At 47.2% G+C, this 16,872-nt stretch overlaps 1 protein-coding gene and 1 long non-coding RNA gene across 15 annotated transcripts in view; one reads left to right on the top strand and one right to left on the bottom strand.

Annotated features, from left to right (window-relative positions):
* Positions 1 to 6: 6 nt before the first annotated feature.
* Positions 7 to 16,872, bottom strand: part of LOC104855052 — a 46,968-nt gene continuing 30,102 nt past the window's right edge. The window contains exons 2-3 of the long non-coding RNA XR_778297.2: positions 1,631 to 1,721; positions 7 to 232 (exon numbers count right to left, since the gene is read on the bottom strand). This is a non-coding gene — a long non-coding RNA (uncharacterized LOC104855052). The remainder of the gene's footprint in view (positions 233 to 1,630; positions 1,722 to 16,872) is intronic.
* Slc4a9 (solute carrier family 4 member 9) overlaps positions 12,163 to 16,872 on the top strand; it is a 14,963-nt gene continuing 10,253 nt past the window's right edge. For 3 of the 14 annotated variants that reach the window (XR_778296.3, XR_778295.3, XM_010613825.3), the window contains exons 1-11: positions 12,163 to 12,453; positions 12,805 to 12,965; positions 13,251 to 13,364; positions 13,992 to 14,047; positions 14,157 to 14,308; positions 14,582 to 14,669; positions 15,019 to 15,173; positions 15,494 to 15,610; positions 15,812 to 15,986; positions 16,125 to 16,258; positions 16,408 to 16,670. Coding sequence is in view for 12 of the 14 variants with exons in the window: in XM_010613825.3 (XP_010612127.1) it covers positions 12,236 to 12,453; positions 12,805 to 12,965; positions 13,251 to 13,364; positions 13,992 to 14,047; positions 14,157 to 14,308; positions 14,582 to 14,669; positions 15,019 to 15,173; positions 15,494 to 15,610; positions 15,812 to 15,986; positions 16,125 to 16,258; positions 16,408 to 16,670 (1,633 nt within the window). In the remaining 2 variants the exon portion in view is untranslated. The remainder of the gene's footprint in view (positions 12,454 to 12,804; positions 12,966 to 13,250; positions 13,365 to 13,991; positions 14,048 to 14,156; positions 14,309 to 14,581; positions 14,670 to 15,018; positions 15,174 to 15,493; positions 15,611 to 15,811; positions 15,987 to 16,124; positions 16,259 to 16,407; positions 16,671 to 16,872) is intronic. The other 11 variants (XM_010613826.3, XM_010613827.3, XM_019206034.2 and 8 more) reach the window with 9 other exon arrangements.

Here is a 16,872-nt window from a genome sequence, read left to right as displayed (position 1 = left end):
AGGGGGCGGGAGAACCCGCCGCTCACATTTTTTGGGACCAGGCCAGGGCGGCCGCGTTCTGACTGTGGGTAGGGCTGCCGACCGGCAGGTGGCAGGGACCAGTTCCTACCTTTCCGCAGGCGCCCAATGCCTTGTGACTGCTGAGCTCTGCTCCGGGCCTGGTTCTTTGAGCCGCATCTGCTCCGTATCAGGGCTCTCGTATCACCTGAGTTTCATAAGCCCATGTTTTTGCCTATCAACACAAGTCGTAAATAATTAGTTGATCGCTTAAAAATTATGCACAGGAGTGCCAGCAGGTCTGCTATCCTATAACTAGAAACGACCATAGAGTTGAAGCCACAGGCACTTGGTGTCAGTCCAGCAAAAGCAAAGGAAGTCAGTATTCTCTCAGGCGCTGGAGTGGCTTTCCCTCCATAGTCTACTTTAGCAGTTTTGAACTACGGATTATAATTCTCACGGCTTGTGGGATGGACGAGACAGATTGCAAATACGCCTCGTATTTTTTCTTACATATCCTCTCCCATAGGACCCCGCTGGCCAATCTAGACTGAATGATGAATTTATTTTCCAACCTATGTTTGTTGGTTTGTTTGTTGGTTTCTGTACCAGGGATCGAACTCAGGACTTTGCACTTGCCAGGCAGGCGCGGCACCACTGAGCTACATCCTGGCCCCCAACCTGTATATTTTTGCAGGGGGCTTCTGGAGTCAATGTGTTGACCCACAGAAATGACTCTCAAGCATGTCAGCTCCCAGGGACATGTTGGAGAGGGAGTAGTTTGACACAGGGCTGGGCTGGCATTCAGAGCCCTCAAATTGTGCCAGCTAGAGTACTTGCCTGATTCAGCCCTGTATAGGGATAACAGGCTATTTATATACATTCTATCCCACTCTCTCCCCACCCGCTCCTTTGCAGGGGTCAGTCTAGCTTTGCCCTCTTAACAGGCCCCAGAAACCCTTCCCAGGCTCAGGCATCCATAGTGCACTGGAATCACCACAGACTTGGGTTTGAATCTTGTTGTTCCTACTTACTGTCTGACCCTGGGACAGAATATTCGATCTTATTGAACCTCAGTTCCCATGTCTCTCAAATGGGAATAATTGCAATGACAGCTTTTTGAGGATTGAATGAGGGAACACAAATAAGACAGTTAATATAGTGCGTGCTGGGTATATTATAAGCTCTCAATATTGTTGTTGCTGTTATCACTGAGCATTCAGCTTTGACCACTCTTTCCTTAGAGGTCCCTGTCTTTCCCTTCCCTGGCCTTCTGGGCCATGCCTCTGAAGCTCCATGCTGTACTGGAGTTGGGCTGGTTTCAGATGAAAGCTCACCTGTCACCTATTTGGCCATTAGCCACATGGGATTATTCCCTTGGGTAATCAGTATGGGGCCTAGAACCTCAGCGATGGTCACCGCCCAGGCCACACCTTTGTCTGCTCTCAGCAACTGCCTGACCATCTACTTCCCAAAGGCAAAGCCACCTAGGGGTCAGGATTCCCCCTAGGGGAGGACGGCGGGAGACACTGCCTGACACATGGCCAAATCACCCGCTTCCCACCACCCTAGGTTCACGCCCTGCTCTCCTGTCCCAGCCTGCCTCTCTTTTCCCATGCTTCTGCCTCTTCACCTCCACATCCGCCTCAGCCCCACTTATGGGGCAACTCCAAGCTGTCATCACACCTGGGAGCCTCACCCCAGCCAGGTTTTACAGGAAGGGCCTGGAGGGAAAAAGACAAAAAGCTTGAATTATGTTTGGGATAGTCACTTTTCATCTCAGACCTTAGCTAAATAAATCACTACTCATACTGGGGCAATCTCATTATAGCTCATTTATTCCAGAATTCCTGAGCACTTTTCAGGCAATGGAGACATAATGATATACAAAACAGGTGGGACTGAGTGTAGTGCCACATGTCTATAATTCTAGAGCTTGGGAGGCTGAGGCAGGAGGATCACTGCAAGTTTAAGGCGAGGCTGGGCTATATAGTGAGTTCAAGCCCAGCCTGAACTATAGAGCAAGACTGTTTCAAAACAAAAACAAAAACAAAAAACGACCAAACAATAGGAAAAATAAAACGAACAGCCAGGGTTGTGGTTTCTCTGAGTTAATATTCTGCAGTAGGGTAACAGGTAACACATCAGGTAAACAAACAAGCAAAATATATCCTACAGTGGTAAGGGCTAAGATGAAAATTAAAATGATGTGCTATACGAAGTTGCATTTCAGTGCCCCAAATGACACTTTAGATTTTATGATGGAGCAGGTGACATGTAAACTGAGGCCTGAATGAGAAGAAAACACACTTGTGATCATCTGTGGCAAAAGCATTGCACGTCATACAAGGAGTGCAAAGACTGAGGCAGAAATAAATTTGGCGCATTCAAGGAATAGCAAGAAAGCCCGAAAAGGAATTATATAAAATATTACTGGAGCGAAGGCTAGGGTAGAGAATGTAGGATATTATTATACCAAGGGAGACCTGGATTTTGTTCTCTGTCATTTCTAGAAATGAGATATCAGTAGGAAAGCACAATTATCAAGATTCCTCCACATCTTCTCTTCCTGCTGCCCAGCTCCCACCCCCAGCTCTGGCTGGCAAGTACCAAGGACACAATCCTAAGGAAGCAGAGTTCAAGCCAACAATTCTGCTTTCCTTGTCTGTTAACCATGAGGCTTGACTGACTGGCTGCTGGCCACCAGTGACCAAAAGAGGGCAACTCCAGAGCAGAACCCTGGCACCCTGTTTTTCAGCCCATATTGGGCTCCCAGGTCTGTGCAAAAGTAGGCTGCAGGGGATTCTGAGTGCTACTGACTCACTACCACTAGGACACAAAGACTTTAACTTGAGAAGAGCACTTGCAAGCCAGTTTGTAGGACCTAGAAGATAGGGGTGCAGGTGTTAACAAGAAAGATGACGCTTGGAGAGAAACCAGCCAGGGTCCTTCTCTGCTGTGGCTGAGATGTCTACACTAGTAAATTAGTTCCTTAATCTGGTAGTGCATTAAAAATTATCTGGAATATGGTGAAGATAAAACTGCAGAAGCCAGTTGTGCACGCCTGTAATCCCAGCACTACTGAGAGACGGAGGCCAGAGGATTACGAGTTCAAGCCCAGTCTGGGCAAGTTAGTGAATTCGTGAGACCCTGTCTCAAAATGAAAAGAAAACAAAAAATTTTTAAAGGGCTGAGGATATAGCCCAGTGTGGAGTTAATGGGTTTAATCCCCAGTACAAGAAAGGGGGGCCAGGGATTTAGCTCCGTGGCTCCGCCGAGTGCCTTGCAAGTGCAAGGTCCAGAGTTCTCACCTAAAAAATGAACATAATTCTAGTAATTATTAGAATAGGGCTCTTGTAATAATTACATCAGATCAGGTACATACAATAAAATATGATATCCAATTTATTGTAGATACTCAATGACAGCTGTTTTATGGACAAATTCATTTCTGTCTCTGTCTCCTTTTTGCTTTTCAAGTGGGAGTTTGAATAAAATGCTGCAATCAGGGGCAGAGAGCAGACAGTCTCTGAGATGGCCATGCTTATCAAAGAGATGATGGATCTACAAGACCACCCAGAGTTTTGGAAATTCTATCCCAAGACTGTAATCCTGGTTCAAAGCTCAGAGAAAAGTATGTACTCTGAGGGGAAAAGATTCAGTTGCTTTCTCCTTCCACTCTGACAGGGGAAGTGAATCCACAGCTCTGCTGGGTTGGAGAGGATAACGGGGGAGCCTCCACTGGGGGTCCTACCATTGTCTGCCTATGACTCCAGTTACCCAAACGTAGAAGGTCGGGCTGGGGGTCATTGTTCCTTAACCTCTCACCCTATCTGAGCCAGTGGATCACACAGTTTTGGCTGTGTCTGGTTTAGAATTCAGGTTTGCTCTTTAGAGTCCTCTTGCAACTTCTTATGCTGGAGAGGGGGCGCCTGGAGGAATGTGCTCAGTACACACCAGGGGATGGACAGGCTCTGGTGTCTGATTTGGGCCAGGCTCCATTCGAATGAAATAAAGAATGAGGTAGATAGAGGCTGGGTTTTTTATGGGGGAGGGGAGGTTTCCAAGAATCCTCTTACCCTAGAAGATGTCAAGGAAAGGATGTTTAAAACGTGCCAAGTTCCCTGCCATTGAGTGGTAAACATCTCCAGACACAGATATTTGCCCTCGACTCTCCCCTAACATAGATGGCTCACGGCTGGCAGGGAGGGGACAAATGATTTCTCCCTCCTCACACAGCCCATCTCTCTCTCCCTAAGCCTCAGATTCCTCACTAGAAGACTGAGAGTTGAAACAATGGTGCTATATTTAGGCATGGCCAGTGATGTCCATCATGAATTGTTTTCTGTCATGCTGCTGTCCAAAGGTTGCTGAGACAGTTCTGTGACAATCTGCTGTGCCTGATCCACAAGGCAAGATAATCTTTCTCTCTGAGTCAGCGTCTCAGCCTACAAGTGGGAAGAATAACCTATGGGGGTGGCGTGATAGACAATTGAAGGAGATAGCATCGTTGAAGCCCTTAGCAAAATGCAAGGCTCTATATGAATAGGTCGATATACCCTTGTTTTTTTGTTTGTTTGGTTTTTGATTTTTTGTGTTTTTTTGAGGCAGGGTCTGATATGTAGTTTAGGCTATCCTTAAACTCACTAGGGGTCCAGGCTGGTCTCAAACTCACAGCATTCCTCTTGCTTCAGCCTCTGCGTGCTGGGATCACAGGCGTACACTACCACGCCTGGCCACCTCTGTTAATTTTTCCACTGCTTAACTTTGGAATGCGGTAACATCATACTATGTGCTGGGAATGTGTAAGTTCAGTTCCCCTTAGAAATGCAGTCATGGAGCTGCAATTTAACAACCATTCATGTACTTTTTAATAACAGGGTTTGGTTTGTCTATAAAGAGATACCGTCCCCTGGTGGATATTCTGGGAATTGGAGGGAAGAGTTTTTAAATCTTCACTAGGGAATTGTCAGAGGTTTGGCAGAAAGCGGGTCAGGTAAACATAAGAATTGCCACACATCCCATACCTTTTTTTTCTATACTTTTTAAAAGTGTCCTCCTGGACACATAAACTGGTGAAAAGTTTGATTATAATTCCTCGAGCCTGGAACCATCTCTAATTTACACAAACATACAAGAAAAGATCTTGTGTGGATGGACCTTCCCAGGAAGGAAATTAGTGTGAATAGCTCATTTGGGTGACATCTTGAGTTGCCAATACAACGCGTCTGTATCAGACTTTATTTATAGCTGACACACTCTAGATAAGTCTTTGTTGATGTCAACAATGGGCTATTTCTAAGCAGATGTGACCAAGAACTTACACATTGAAATAATACTATTTTAAAAATTATTTCTGTTTTTATATTAATTGGGATTTTTTTTTCAAAAAAAGATGGAGTCTGGGTATGTTTCCCAAGCTGGTTTCAAACTCCTGAACTCAAATGATCCTCCTACCTCAGCATCCTGGGAAGCTGGAACTACAGGCACACCTCTGCACCTGGCTCCAGGGTATTTTTTTCACAGTACTGGAGTTCAAACCCAGGACTTTGTGCACAGCAAGTTTCTACCACTGAGCAACATCCCCAGCCCAGTACTGATGTTTTAAAGACGAGATGTTCAGATAGGGTATTATCTTTGAACTTCATTTCAAAATAGTAAAGGAATATTAACATAATTTGTCATAAACAGGAAATATCAATTTTGAACGTGTTGGGCACTGACATAGGACATGCTCATATGCAAAACCTTTCTGGATCCTTTGGGGTTTTTTTCCATTATGTTTATTGGTACATTTCAAGCAAACAGTACAGTTACATTTATCGTTGGGATCTTGTACCTTTACATGATATGTCTTGGTTCTTATTTTTTTTCCCCATTCCCCTGTCCTCCCTTCACCCTCTTTATCCATCCTTATTTACAAAGTTTGTTTGCATTTTTTCCTTTTTTCACATTTTTTCTTTTCCATCTGTATCATTTGTAAAAGTGCTGTTCTGGATATTCGTAATATGATGACCTATGTATAAATTGTTCTTGTAGCGTGATCTTGCTGTCGTGGCTATCTGACTGAGGTAATTCCTTTATTAGATAATGACAAATGTGGAACTCGTAAGTTCCCTTTTTGCCTCCACTGTCAGGAAAATCACAGTTAAGTTTTGGTGTTAAGTTGCCAGTTGCAGCTAACCCCAGCTTAGCACTGGGTCTTGTCTTTTTTTTTTTCTTTTTTCACTATGCAGTCTAGGTATAACCAGCACTGAAAAATAGAACTTTAAAAGTTAGGATTTATTTCTTTTACAGATAAGCAACTTCTCCAAACTTTCTCCTGCTGAGCACACAGCCAACCTCTTCTCTCCTCAACCCAAAAGAAAGGACAAAATACATAGATGCCAGCCCCAGGAGGCCAGGAGTCTGGTTTCTTTTCCACAAGAAAGAGGAGGATGAGCTGAATGTAGGTAGAAGTGATAAAGTAAGTGTGAAGATCTGCACTCTCTCTCTGTGCTCCCCTCCCCTCTGTTCTTTGCCCACCTATATACAGTGAAACAAATAAGACCCTCCATCTCCTCAGAGTTAACTTTGAACAAATCCTTTTTCCTTTTTATCCAAATATAATGCCTCCTTTGATTTGGTCAGTAGCAAGCACATTAATCTGAGCATATGAGCCTAAATGGCTGGTAATACAGGCTGCCTTGAACTCCATGTAGTCCAAGCTGGCCCAAACTCCTGATTCTCCTGCCCCAGTCTCTTGATTAGTGGGATTTCAGATGTGTGCCACCACACGCTGCCCTAGCTCAACACTTTGGGGACAATTTCTTTTTTCTCCAATTTGATTTCATTATGGAACACTTCAATCACTCCTTAAATTTTATTTATTTATTTTTTGGTATTGGGGATCAAACTCGGGATCTTGTGCTTGAGAAACAGGCAGTGGCACCACTGAGCTAAATCTCTGGCACTAATTTTTTTTTTTTTTGAGACGTGGTTTCACTGTGTAGTTCAGGCTGGACTTGACCTCACTATGTAGCCCAGACTGGACTTGAACTTGAGGTTATTCTCTTGCCTCAGCCTCCTGAGTGCTGGGAATATAGGTGTGTGCCACCACACCCAGTAATTCTTTAAATATTTTCTTGTGCCTATGTCTTTTGTTATAAATTACTTTTCAATCTTTTCTGGAAGTAGGGGGAGCATAAATAATAAATCTAAATCTGAAATATCATGCACCTGCCGTTTCTTTCCCGAGACTTTGTGTGTGCAGAGGTGCATGTATGGGTGTGTGGGTGGGTGTGTGTGTGGGTGTGTGTGTGGGTGTGTGTGGGGGTGTGATATCTCACTATGTAGCCCAGGCTGGCCTCAAACTCACAATCTTCCTGCCTCAGTCTGCTGAGTGCTGGGATTGCAGGCATGTACCACCACACCCTTTACACCTTGGAAGTCTAGGTCAGAGGGGCCTGGAAAGCTTGAGTCAGAGAGTTTATAGTAGGTCTAGGTGGTTTCCTCCTGCACACCCACTCTTTTTGGTACCTCCTCCTCCTTCTTTTCAAAGGCCTTCACCTTTGTGAAGAGGTATGAGCGCTGGAAGGGGTGGAAGCTAGTTCCATCTGTCAAAGCCCTCTCCCACTCCTGGCTGGCCCTTGGTGGTCTGGGGTTAAGGTGGGGTAAGGGAAGAGCACCCTAGCTCCAGGGTTGGAGAGGTCCAGAGCTTCAGTGAACAGAATCTTCTTCCACACACTGCCCTCACACGTTGTCTCTACCCTTCAGAGAAGAGGCTTTGAAGCTCAGTCTAAGGCATCAGAATGGCCCTATACTGAGTCCTGAGTAGATGAGCCCCCAGCTCTGTTTGGAAGAGACACCTTCCTGAGCTCAATATTCTCATTCAGAAGTGGGAATGATACCTAACTCAAAGAGCTAACTGTGAAGAGCAAGGTGTGGTGGCGCACACCTGTCATCCTAGGGAGACTGAGGCAGAAGCATCTGTAGCCTTGGCTACAGAGTGAGTTCAAGTCCAGCCTGAGCTACAGAGTGAGACCTTGTTCCAAAAAAGAGGAGGGGGTTATTCTGAAGAGTTACTAAGATAACCTAGGAAGTGTGAAGGTGAATACGTGCTCAGTACCTGGCAACTGCTGGCAATCCCAGGCTATGCTGGACAGGTGGTATGTAGCTCCCCGTAGCCTTCCTGGCTGTGAGTTCCTGTGGGATTGAGCGTTCCAGGCTGAGTGATACAGTTCACACTTAGTATACACACAGGGCCTGAATTCAGTCCCCTGCACCATGAAAACACCTCAGCATCTCACTCATAAGCTCAGGGACCATGGTAAACTGCTTAACATTTCTGAGCCTCAACCTTCTTTTTAGTAAAGTGGAAATCTACTTCAGATTTTTTATGTGAGGAAAATTAACATGCTTATTTTTTAGAAGGCCATTATGTAAAACTGTTATTTTTACTCTTATGGGGTTTTTTTTTTTTGCTTTTTTTTCATATAACAAATATAATTTAATTTATGTAATTTCAGTCATTTCTCAAAAACATGCCTTTTAAAAAGTTTTAAATTTATTGGATGCTTACTATATTTTAGGCATTGTTCTGAATGCACGCGCGTGTGCGCACGCGTGTGTGTGTGTGTGTGTGTGTGTGTGTGTGTGAAAAGTGCTGTAATCTCAGCACTCAGGAGGCTGAGGCGGGAGGATCACCTTGAGTTCAAGGCCAGACTGCACTACATAGTGAGTTCAAGAGGCAGCTTGAACTACATATCAAGACCCTGTCTCAAAAACAAAACAAAACAAAACAAAAAAATCAATACAATCTACAAAGTGGGGAGTTTTATTATTTTTAAAATTTTTGCAGGGGATGGGGATCAAACTCAGACCTTGCAAGTGATACTCATGGGTCCTTTTATTATTCACTTCCCTTTTGCCCATAAGAAAATTCAAGCTGGGTGTGACGGTGTATGCCTTTAATCCTCACAACAATCCTCTGTGAACTGTAGAATTACCACTCTCCCCCAATATAGATGAGAAAACTAAGGCTTCAGAAGATAGAACAATCTGTCTAATATCTGATAAATGAATCTATACATGTGACAAAATTTTACCTAACTACACACATGGGCTGGCCTGTGACTCAGTGTGGTTGAGCACTTGCCTAGCATGTACAAGACCTCAAGTCCCAGCCTCAGCACCACAAAAAAGTAAATAAAACCACACACACATACACACACACACACACACACACACACACACACAGAACTCAGAAGGCTTAAGCAGGCTGGCCCAAAAATTTATATGCCTGGGCTACATAGCAAAACCTTGTCTCTAAATAATTAAATACAAAGAAACAAACAAAGAACAAAACTCAGGTTGGGCAAACACAGATCTCTTCTCTGCTTGTTAGGAAGTGACCACACTAGGAGTCACACCCACCTGTCCTGTTGGTAAGGCCACTCCCTCCCAGCTCTGTGCCCTGCATGAAGGTAGGCTTTGAACCCTGGATATCATCTACTCAGCTGCCTCTGTGTATGTGTAGGAAAACTGAAGCTCAGAGAAAAGGCCTTCACTCAAAGACACTCAACAAGTCTGTGACTGAGCCAGGATGGGAACCCGATCTTTGAATTCCAGTGCCCATACCCAGGCCTCTCATCCACTTAGCAGGCTCTGTCGGGGAGACCACTGGTCCCATAGGCAGACCTGAGTTCCGACTCATATGCCTCATCAGCCTGCCCAGCTAAAGTACCCAGGCCCAGAGGTGGAAGGAGTGGAGCCACTATAGTCCTGCTACAGTTATCGTAAGAACCAGGATAGTTGGGGCAATGGAGATAGCAAGGAAAGACCTCCTGAAATTTGGGAAGAGTTGGGGTGGACAGGAAGCCTCTGTGTGTGTGGGGGGGGGTGCTCATGTCGAGTCCTTGCTCCCATCTCTCTTGAGTCACCTGCTCCAAAGGTTGGGACACATTCTTGAAGAGAATGGTCACAAGAGTTCCCTGGCCTTTTCAGGCCCTAGGCTAGTTTCTGTTCCTCCTGGGCTGAAACCAACTCCCTCCTCACAGCCAGTATCCCTCCTTAATTGATAATATGGCCCCTTTCTCCTCTAATTGTTGCCCAAGACTCCAGGCCTGAGGTTAGAGGAGTCCCACCCGGGACTCATTTTCTCAGGGTATAGGTCCCTGGTATCTAATGGGGGACTTGACTGACGTTCAGATGAACCGATTGTCCCTGCTTTCCCGTTGCTCTCGCCTCCTCCACCCCTCCAGGCCAATCCTCGATGGGTCAGGCAAGGCGAAAGATCAAAGACCCCTTCGCTTCATCTCACCCTCACAACCGAGGAGGAACAAACGCAATCACTCGGACTGAGGGAGCGGCTTTAGCAATCCGGGAGGGGGGAGCAGCGCCCTCGTGTGGCCCTCAGGAGAAGCGACTCTTTACTCAACCCCTTCCTTTCTATGCGCTCATTGAACAAATATTTATTGAAAGCCACTAACCGGTATGTGCCAGGCTGCTCTAGGAGCAGCGGCCCCAACAGATAAGATACTTGCTCTGTGGACTGTGTATCTCAATTGTGTGTATGTTGAGAGATAAGCAATAAATGATACACAAATAAATAAGTTACTTGTAGTTATAACTACTAGGAAGAAAATCAGTAAAACAAATGTGATATTAATTAACCCCCAGGAGAAACTTAGGACAGGATGGAAAAGGAAGGACTCCTTTGTAGGTCATATCTGAAATAAGACCTAGGTGACAAGGATCTAGGATGTGTGAAGAAAAGATTTTCTTGTTAGAGAATAGCTATTGTAAGGCCCTCTCAGGCAGGGGAAGACTTTGGACAACAGACAGGAGACTGGTATAGCTAGAAAATGGGGTGGTATGTAGTCAGCAAGGTGAGCTGAAGTCAGACCATGGATCTAATAAGCCATGACAATGTTTGATTATTATTCTGGGAGTAGAGGGCATGCATTTGGTGGGTTGTTTTGGAGACAGGGTCATGCTATTATGTAGTTCAGGCTGGCCTTGAACTCACTCTGTAGTCAAAGCTGACCTTTAGCTCACAGCAATCCTCCTGCCTCAGCCTCCCGAGTACTGGGATTACAAAGTACACCACCACCCCAGCCACTGGCTGAGTTATGAGCAGCAGAGTAATACAATTTGATTGTCTTTTAAAACTCCTATGGCTGCTATGTGGACTTTTGGCAACAGACAAAGAACAGAAGCAGAGAAATTATTGCAAGAGGCTAGAAAGTATTGAAATAATTCAGGTGAGAAATGATGGTAGCTAGAATCAGGGTAGTAGTGTTGGAGGTGGGGAGATGTGGTGGGTTCTGGTAGAGTAAGGAGGATTTGACAAGGGACCATATTCTTTTGTTCATTTGGCTCCAGGAACTCCTTCATATGCACATCCTGTTTGTCTTCTTCATCCTTAGTTGGGAGCTGAATTAAAGGGGCAGAGCCAAGGGGCACAGATAAATTGAGTGTTTTCCAGATGTTACTGGACAAAAAAAAAATTAAGACATGGGCATTGTGGCCGAGTGTGATAGCACATGCCTTTAATAATTCCAGTACTTGGGAAGCTGAGGCAGGAGGATTGCTGTGAGCTTGAGGTCAACCTGGCTACATAGGGAGTTCAAGCCCAGCCTGAACTACTTAGTGAGATCCTGTCCAAAAAAAAAAAAGAAGAAGAAGAAAAGAAAAAAGACATGGGCATTATATTTTCCATGTCCTTTCTCTACTTTGCATTATTAGCCCATTTACTGAGCAGGGTCTCTATCTGCTGTCTCCCTTATCCTGCCTGGTTTCCATAGGCCTTGTTATTTAGGTCTCTGTTTGTCCAAATGTGTGTGTCTGTGGCCCCCAGTGTATGTTGTTGACACCTAAAACAGTTGGGATATTTAGTATTTGTATTTGATACAGGCTAGGGCATAGCGTAATCTGGGGTTATCAGTACTCAAACTAGGCTGACCATCTACTCCTGTTTACACAAAACATGGTGGTTCAGACCTGATCCCACAGGAAATGCACATACACACTTTGGCATTTCTGGAAAGCCTGAGAAATGCCAAGCTGGCCTGACAAACACTCCTAGGCCAACTGGGGTGAGAAAGCAAGTAGGGGAGGAGGTGAGCCAGTATGCTCTGGAGCCAGCAAGCCTGGCTCTGTTTGTGTTGTGCTGGGCTGAGGGTGCGTTATAAGTGCAGCCAGCCGGAAGGCCCCAGGGAGTGCACTGCTCCTGAAATCCTTTGTGAGCCTCACCAAGATGAAGTTGCCAGGCCAGGAGGAGTATGAGGTCTCCTGTGCTCATGAAAATGTTTCTGCAGGGGAGCTGGACAGTGACCATAGCCTTGGTCACAGCCCTGGTGGCTCTTCAGAAACAGACAGCAGAGAACTGGGGGTATCCAAGGACCCAGCGCTCTTCATTCAGCTGAATGAACTGCTGGGCTGGCCCCAGGCACTGGAGTGGAGAGAGACAGGCAGGTGAGTGGGACCCAGGATAGTTCTATGGGGTCCTTGCCCTCCCTCAACCAGGACCTACCTTCTCCATGATCCTCAGCCCTTTTATGGGGCTCCTTCCCACTCCAAATCAGGATTTTTCCTCTCTGTCTTCTACATTCCATGACACTCAGCCTCTTCTGTAGTCTAGTTTTGAGATTCCCAAGACCCAAAATGAAGGGTGACTGCCCAGGAAAAGCATACTTTGTACCCAGAGTACCCCTACAGTGTGCCCAGGACTCCCCTATTGCTCTGCTTTTCTTGGCTCTCATTTACCTGCTCCTGGATGTGGAAGAGGTTTTCCCCAATGACACTGTTTATCTCCCTCTACCACAGGTGGGTGCTGTTTGAGGAAAAGCTGGAGGTGGGTGCAAGACGGTGGAGTGCCCCCCATGTTCCCACTCTGGCACTGCCCAGCCTCCAGAAGCTCCGCAGCCTGCTGGCCAAGGGCCTCATACTGCTGGACTGTCCAGCTCAGAATCTTCTGGAGCTTGTGGGTAGGATGGCAGCCTTTGCAGGGGGGACCTGGATAAACATGCCATTTCCCTAATTTCCCCCAAAGTCTTGGAATCTTCCCGAGTTTATCCCATGCTACCCCACCCTAGGGACTGCCCGTCTTTGTAACAGGGTAGAAATGGAAAAGCAGAGCGGAGAGGAATTTTCAGTCTTTGCATTCCTTGAGATTCCTAGAAGGAGAGGGGGCCTGGGTAAGGGGGTAGGAAATAAGTAGTGGGGTCAGGTAACTTTCAAGAAAGAGTTTCAGCACCACCTTTATTCTCTAGAGCAGGTGATCAGGATGGAGTCACTGAGCCTGGAGTTGAGAGGGCAGCTGCAGGCTTTGCTGCTGCAAAGACCCCAGCATTACATCCAGACCACAGGCAACTGTTTCTGCTGCGGTGAGAGACCCCTCCTTGGGTCCAGGATCAGTGTCCCTGAGTGGGAGGATCTCAGATGTCACCTGCACCTTCCTGAGCCAGTAGTGACCCAGGGTTGCCTCAGACTTCAACCTAGGACTTGGGGGCAAGAGAAAGCTTGTTGTAATGGTGGTGGGGAAGGAATGGAAGGAGGATCAATTTTATACTTAAAAAAAAACTTATACTTTTTTGCAGTCCGTGGTAGTGCACGCCTGTAATCCCAGAGCTTGGGAAGCTGAGGCTGGATTGATTACTGTGAGTTAGAGGCAGCTTGGGCTACATCGTGAGCTCAAGGCCAGCCTGAACTATAATGAGACCCTGTCTCAAAAATAAAATAAATAGATAGATAAATAAATAAAATCTTTTAAATTATCCTGTGAAGGGGTGTACTTGGTAGGTGCTGTGCCAAGAGTTTACACACAGTATCTCATTTAATTTTCACAATTATCCTGTAAGGTAGCACCACAATTCTCCTGACATTAGTGATAAAAACAGGCTCAGGGTGCGCTCCTGTTCTCACAGCTTGTCAGTGCAAAAGCTGGCTGGGGAGCTCTAATGGACCTACCCCCAAAGCCTGTGCTCTTAACCACCCCATAACCCTGTTTGTAGGATCTACCCCTTCAAGAAAGGCATCTTACAATGAGGGGGCCCCTCTGAAGGAACAGGTTTGCGGTCTTTCCTTGGGTGAGGTGGGGAGAGGAGTTATCATCACTGGAGATCCTGCCATCATGCCCCCCACAAATAACCTCTTCTATTCTGTGCCTCCTGCATCAGAACCCTCTGAGACAGAAGCTGCCTCCAGGGGCTGAGGCAGCAGTTGTGCTGACAGGAGAGCTGGGTTTCCTGGCACAGCCACTGGGGGCCTTTGTGCGACTGCAGGATCCTGTGGTGTTGGGGACACTTACTGAGGTGCCCCTCCCCAGCAGGTGAGGCCATTGCGTGAGAGTGAGCAGTCAATCTTACAGCCCAGAAGAAAGGCCCTTACTGGGGACGAATCTGGTGGTGCATTCTCCAGATATAATTATCTGTGTGTGTGTGTGTGTGTGTGTGTGTGTGTGTAGTAATGCACAGGGTCAGGACTGCAGAGCAGGTGTGCACAAGAGTGTTGTGCAGGGCTTACAGGGAGGTCAGAGCTGAGTGCCAGTAGGCAGGACTGCCTATGAGAAAGCAGCCTTTCTGAGGCCCCATTCCTTCTTCAGGTTTTTCTGCCTGCTCCTGGGCCCCACCATGCCAGGAAGGGGCTATCATGAGATGGGTCGGGCAGCAGCTGTTCTCCTCAGTGACCCGGTGAGCTGGGCAGATGTGCATGTGTGTGTTTGTGTGTGTGTGTGTGTGTGTGTGTGCATATAGGTTCATGTGACTGAGCATGTGTATAAGCTCTGCCTGTGTGACTAAGTACAATGAGGCAGTGTGTGGCTTTGTGCCTGTAGCATGGGGACTAAAGTTTCCATGACTACCAGCATAGCCCTATTACATAGCCCTATTACTGGTAGCCACTGAACGGATGAATACATGCATAGATGAATGCATGAGTGGCCTGTCTACCTATGTAATGTGTGTGTCTTCTTTTGAGAAACACAGGAGTGAATATACATGTAAGATTCAAATCTGCATTTACTGCCCCTTCTGTGCACAGCAATTCCAGTGGTCAGTTCGTCGGGCCAACAATCTTCATGACCTCCTGGCAGCCCTGGATGCCTTCCTAGAGGAGGTGACAGTGCTGCCCCCAGGTCAGTGGGACCCAACAGCCCGGATTCTCCCGCCCAAATGCCTGCCCTCTCAGCACAAAAGGTACCAGAAGGCCTTCACTCCCTGTAGATTCCTCCCCACATACGTTGAATCTAGAGACACTATTTCGTAAGGGCTGAGTTCTATCTTTGGATTTGGAATCAGACAGATTTAACCACTTCTGCTTTACCGCTCTCTCACGTATGAGGCCTGAAAAACCTTCCCAGGACCAGCTTGGCTTTCAGATGGTGCAACACGACCTGGACTTTTTTGCTCCCTCTCTGGAGTTCTTCCAACCCAGTCGCCACGGACGCAACAAGCCGCCAGGGGGCAGGGCACCACCAGCTCTCGACCAAGAGACTGGCCATTCTCTTTCTCCTCAGGTCACCCTCGCAAAAGCAGGAGGTCGAAGGCCTCTCCGCCCTGAGCACGGCCAGGGCAGAGGACAGACATGGCCGCGGGCTGCATGTATCTAGTCTGGAGTTGCAGCGGACTGGTCGGTGAGGCGAGCTGCGCGGGAGTAGGGGTTGGGGGACCTGCTGGGACGGGTGTGGATGTGCGTGCGTGCGTGTGTGTGCGTGTGTGTGGTGGGGCCCGAAGTGTGTGCTCACTGCGGCGGGGGCTCAGCCGGCCACAGGAAAGTAGTAGGGCGCGGCCATGGAGTGTGGGAACCTGAATTACTGACGACCCATGGGCGGGAGGCTGTTTGGGGGTCTTGTCCAGGACGTGAGCCGGAAAGCTTCCTGGTACCGCAGCGATTTCTTGGATGCCCTGCACCCCCAGTGTTTCTCAGCTGTGCTCTACATTTACCTGGCTACTGTCACTAACGCCATTACTTTCGGGGGTCTGCTGGGAGATGCCACTGATGGTGCCCAGGTGGGTGGGGTTGTGTGAGGGAGGCTGGCACAAGCTTTGGTGTCACACCTGCAGAGCCAGGACTGTAGGTGCACTGAGGAGGATCCTGGGAAGCTTGGGCTCCTAAATTGAGGATACCACGGCTCTGTTGGTTTCCAGGGAGTGCTGGAAAGCTTCCTGGGAACTGCGGTGGCTGGAGCTGCCTTCTGCCTGCTGGCAGGCCAGCCCCTCACCATCCTCAGCAGCACTGGGCCAGTGCTGGTCTTTGAACGCCTACTTTTCTCTTTCAGCAGGTAAGAAACCTCCCCCACCTTACCAGCCCCTCCCTAGTCACACCTCACCCTAGTCCTGGCTGGGTCAATAGGAGAGGGTGGGAACTGTCTCTGGCTTGGGGGTATCTAGATGGTGAGAAGACAGAACTGCCTGGCTCTCACCTTTACAGAGATCACAGCCTGGACTATCTGCCCTTCCGCCTGTGGGTGGGCATCTGGGTGACCACCTTCTGCCTGGTGCTGGTGGCCACAGAGGCCAGTGTGCTTGTACGCTACTTCACCCGATTCACAGAAGAAGGTTTCTGTGCTCTCATCAGCCTCATCTTCATCTATGATGCCCTGGGCAAAATGATGAATTTGACTCACGCCTATCCCATCCAAAGGCCTGTGTCCCCTGCCTATGGCTGCCTCTGTCAATACCCAGGCCCAGCAGGTGGGTGAGGGAAAGAGGAACCTTGGCTGGGTGAGGAAGGGCATGGGAGGGGTTTTCCTTGGTTATGTTTAATAAAATGCTGAATATTTATACAATAGCATACTTCCCAACTCTGGTTTTGAACTAACTGAAAAACAAGACAACAGAAAACCCAATATTGTCTTTATTTCTGACAATACTAATAGAAGAACATAGAATATAT

Source organism: Fukomys damarensis, unplaced genomic scaffold, assembly GCF_012274545.1.
Source record: "Fukomys damarensis isolate Sample0158 unplaced genomic scaffold, DMR_v1.0_HiC HiC_scaffold_3, whole genome shotgun sequence".
Lineage (NCBI taxonomy): Eukaryota > Metazoa > Chordata > Mammalia > Rodentia > Bathyergidae > Fukomys > Fukomys damarensis.
The sequence above is the reverse complement of the archived record's forward strand: the minus strand, read 5'-3'. Positions and strand labels throughout refer to the sequence as shown.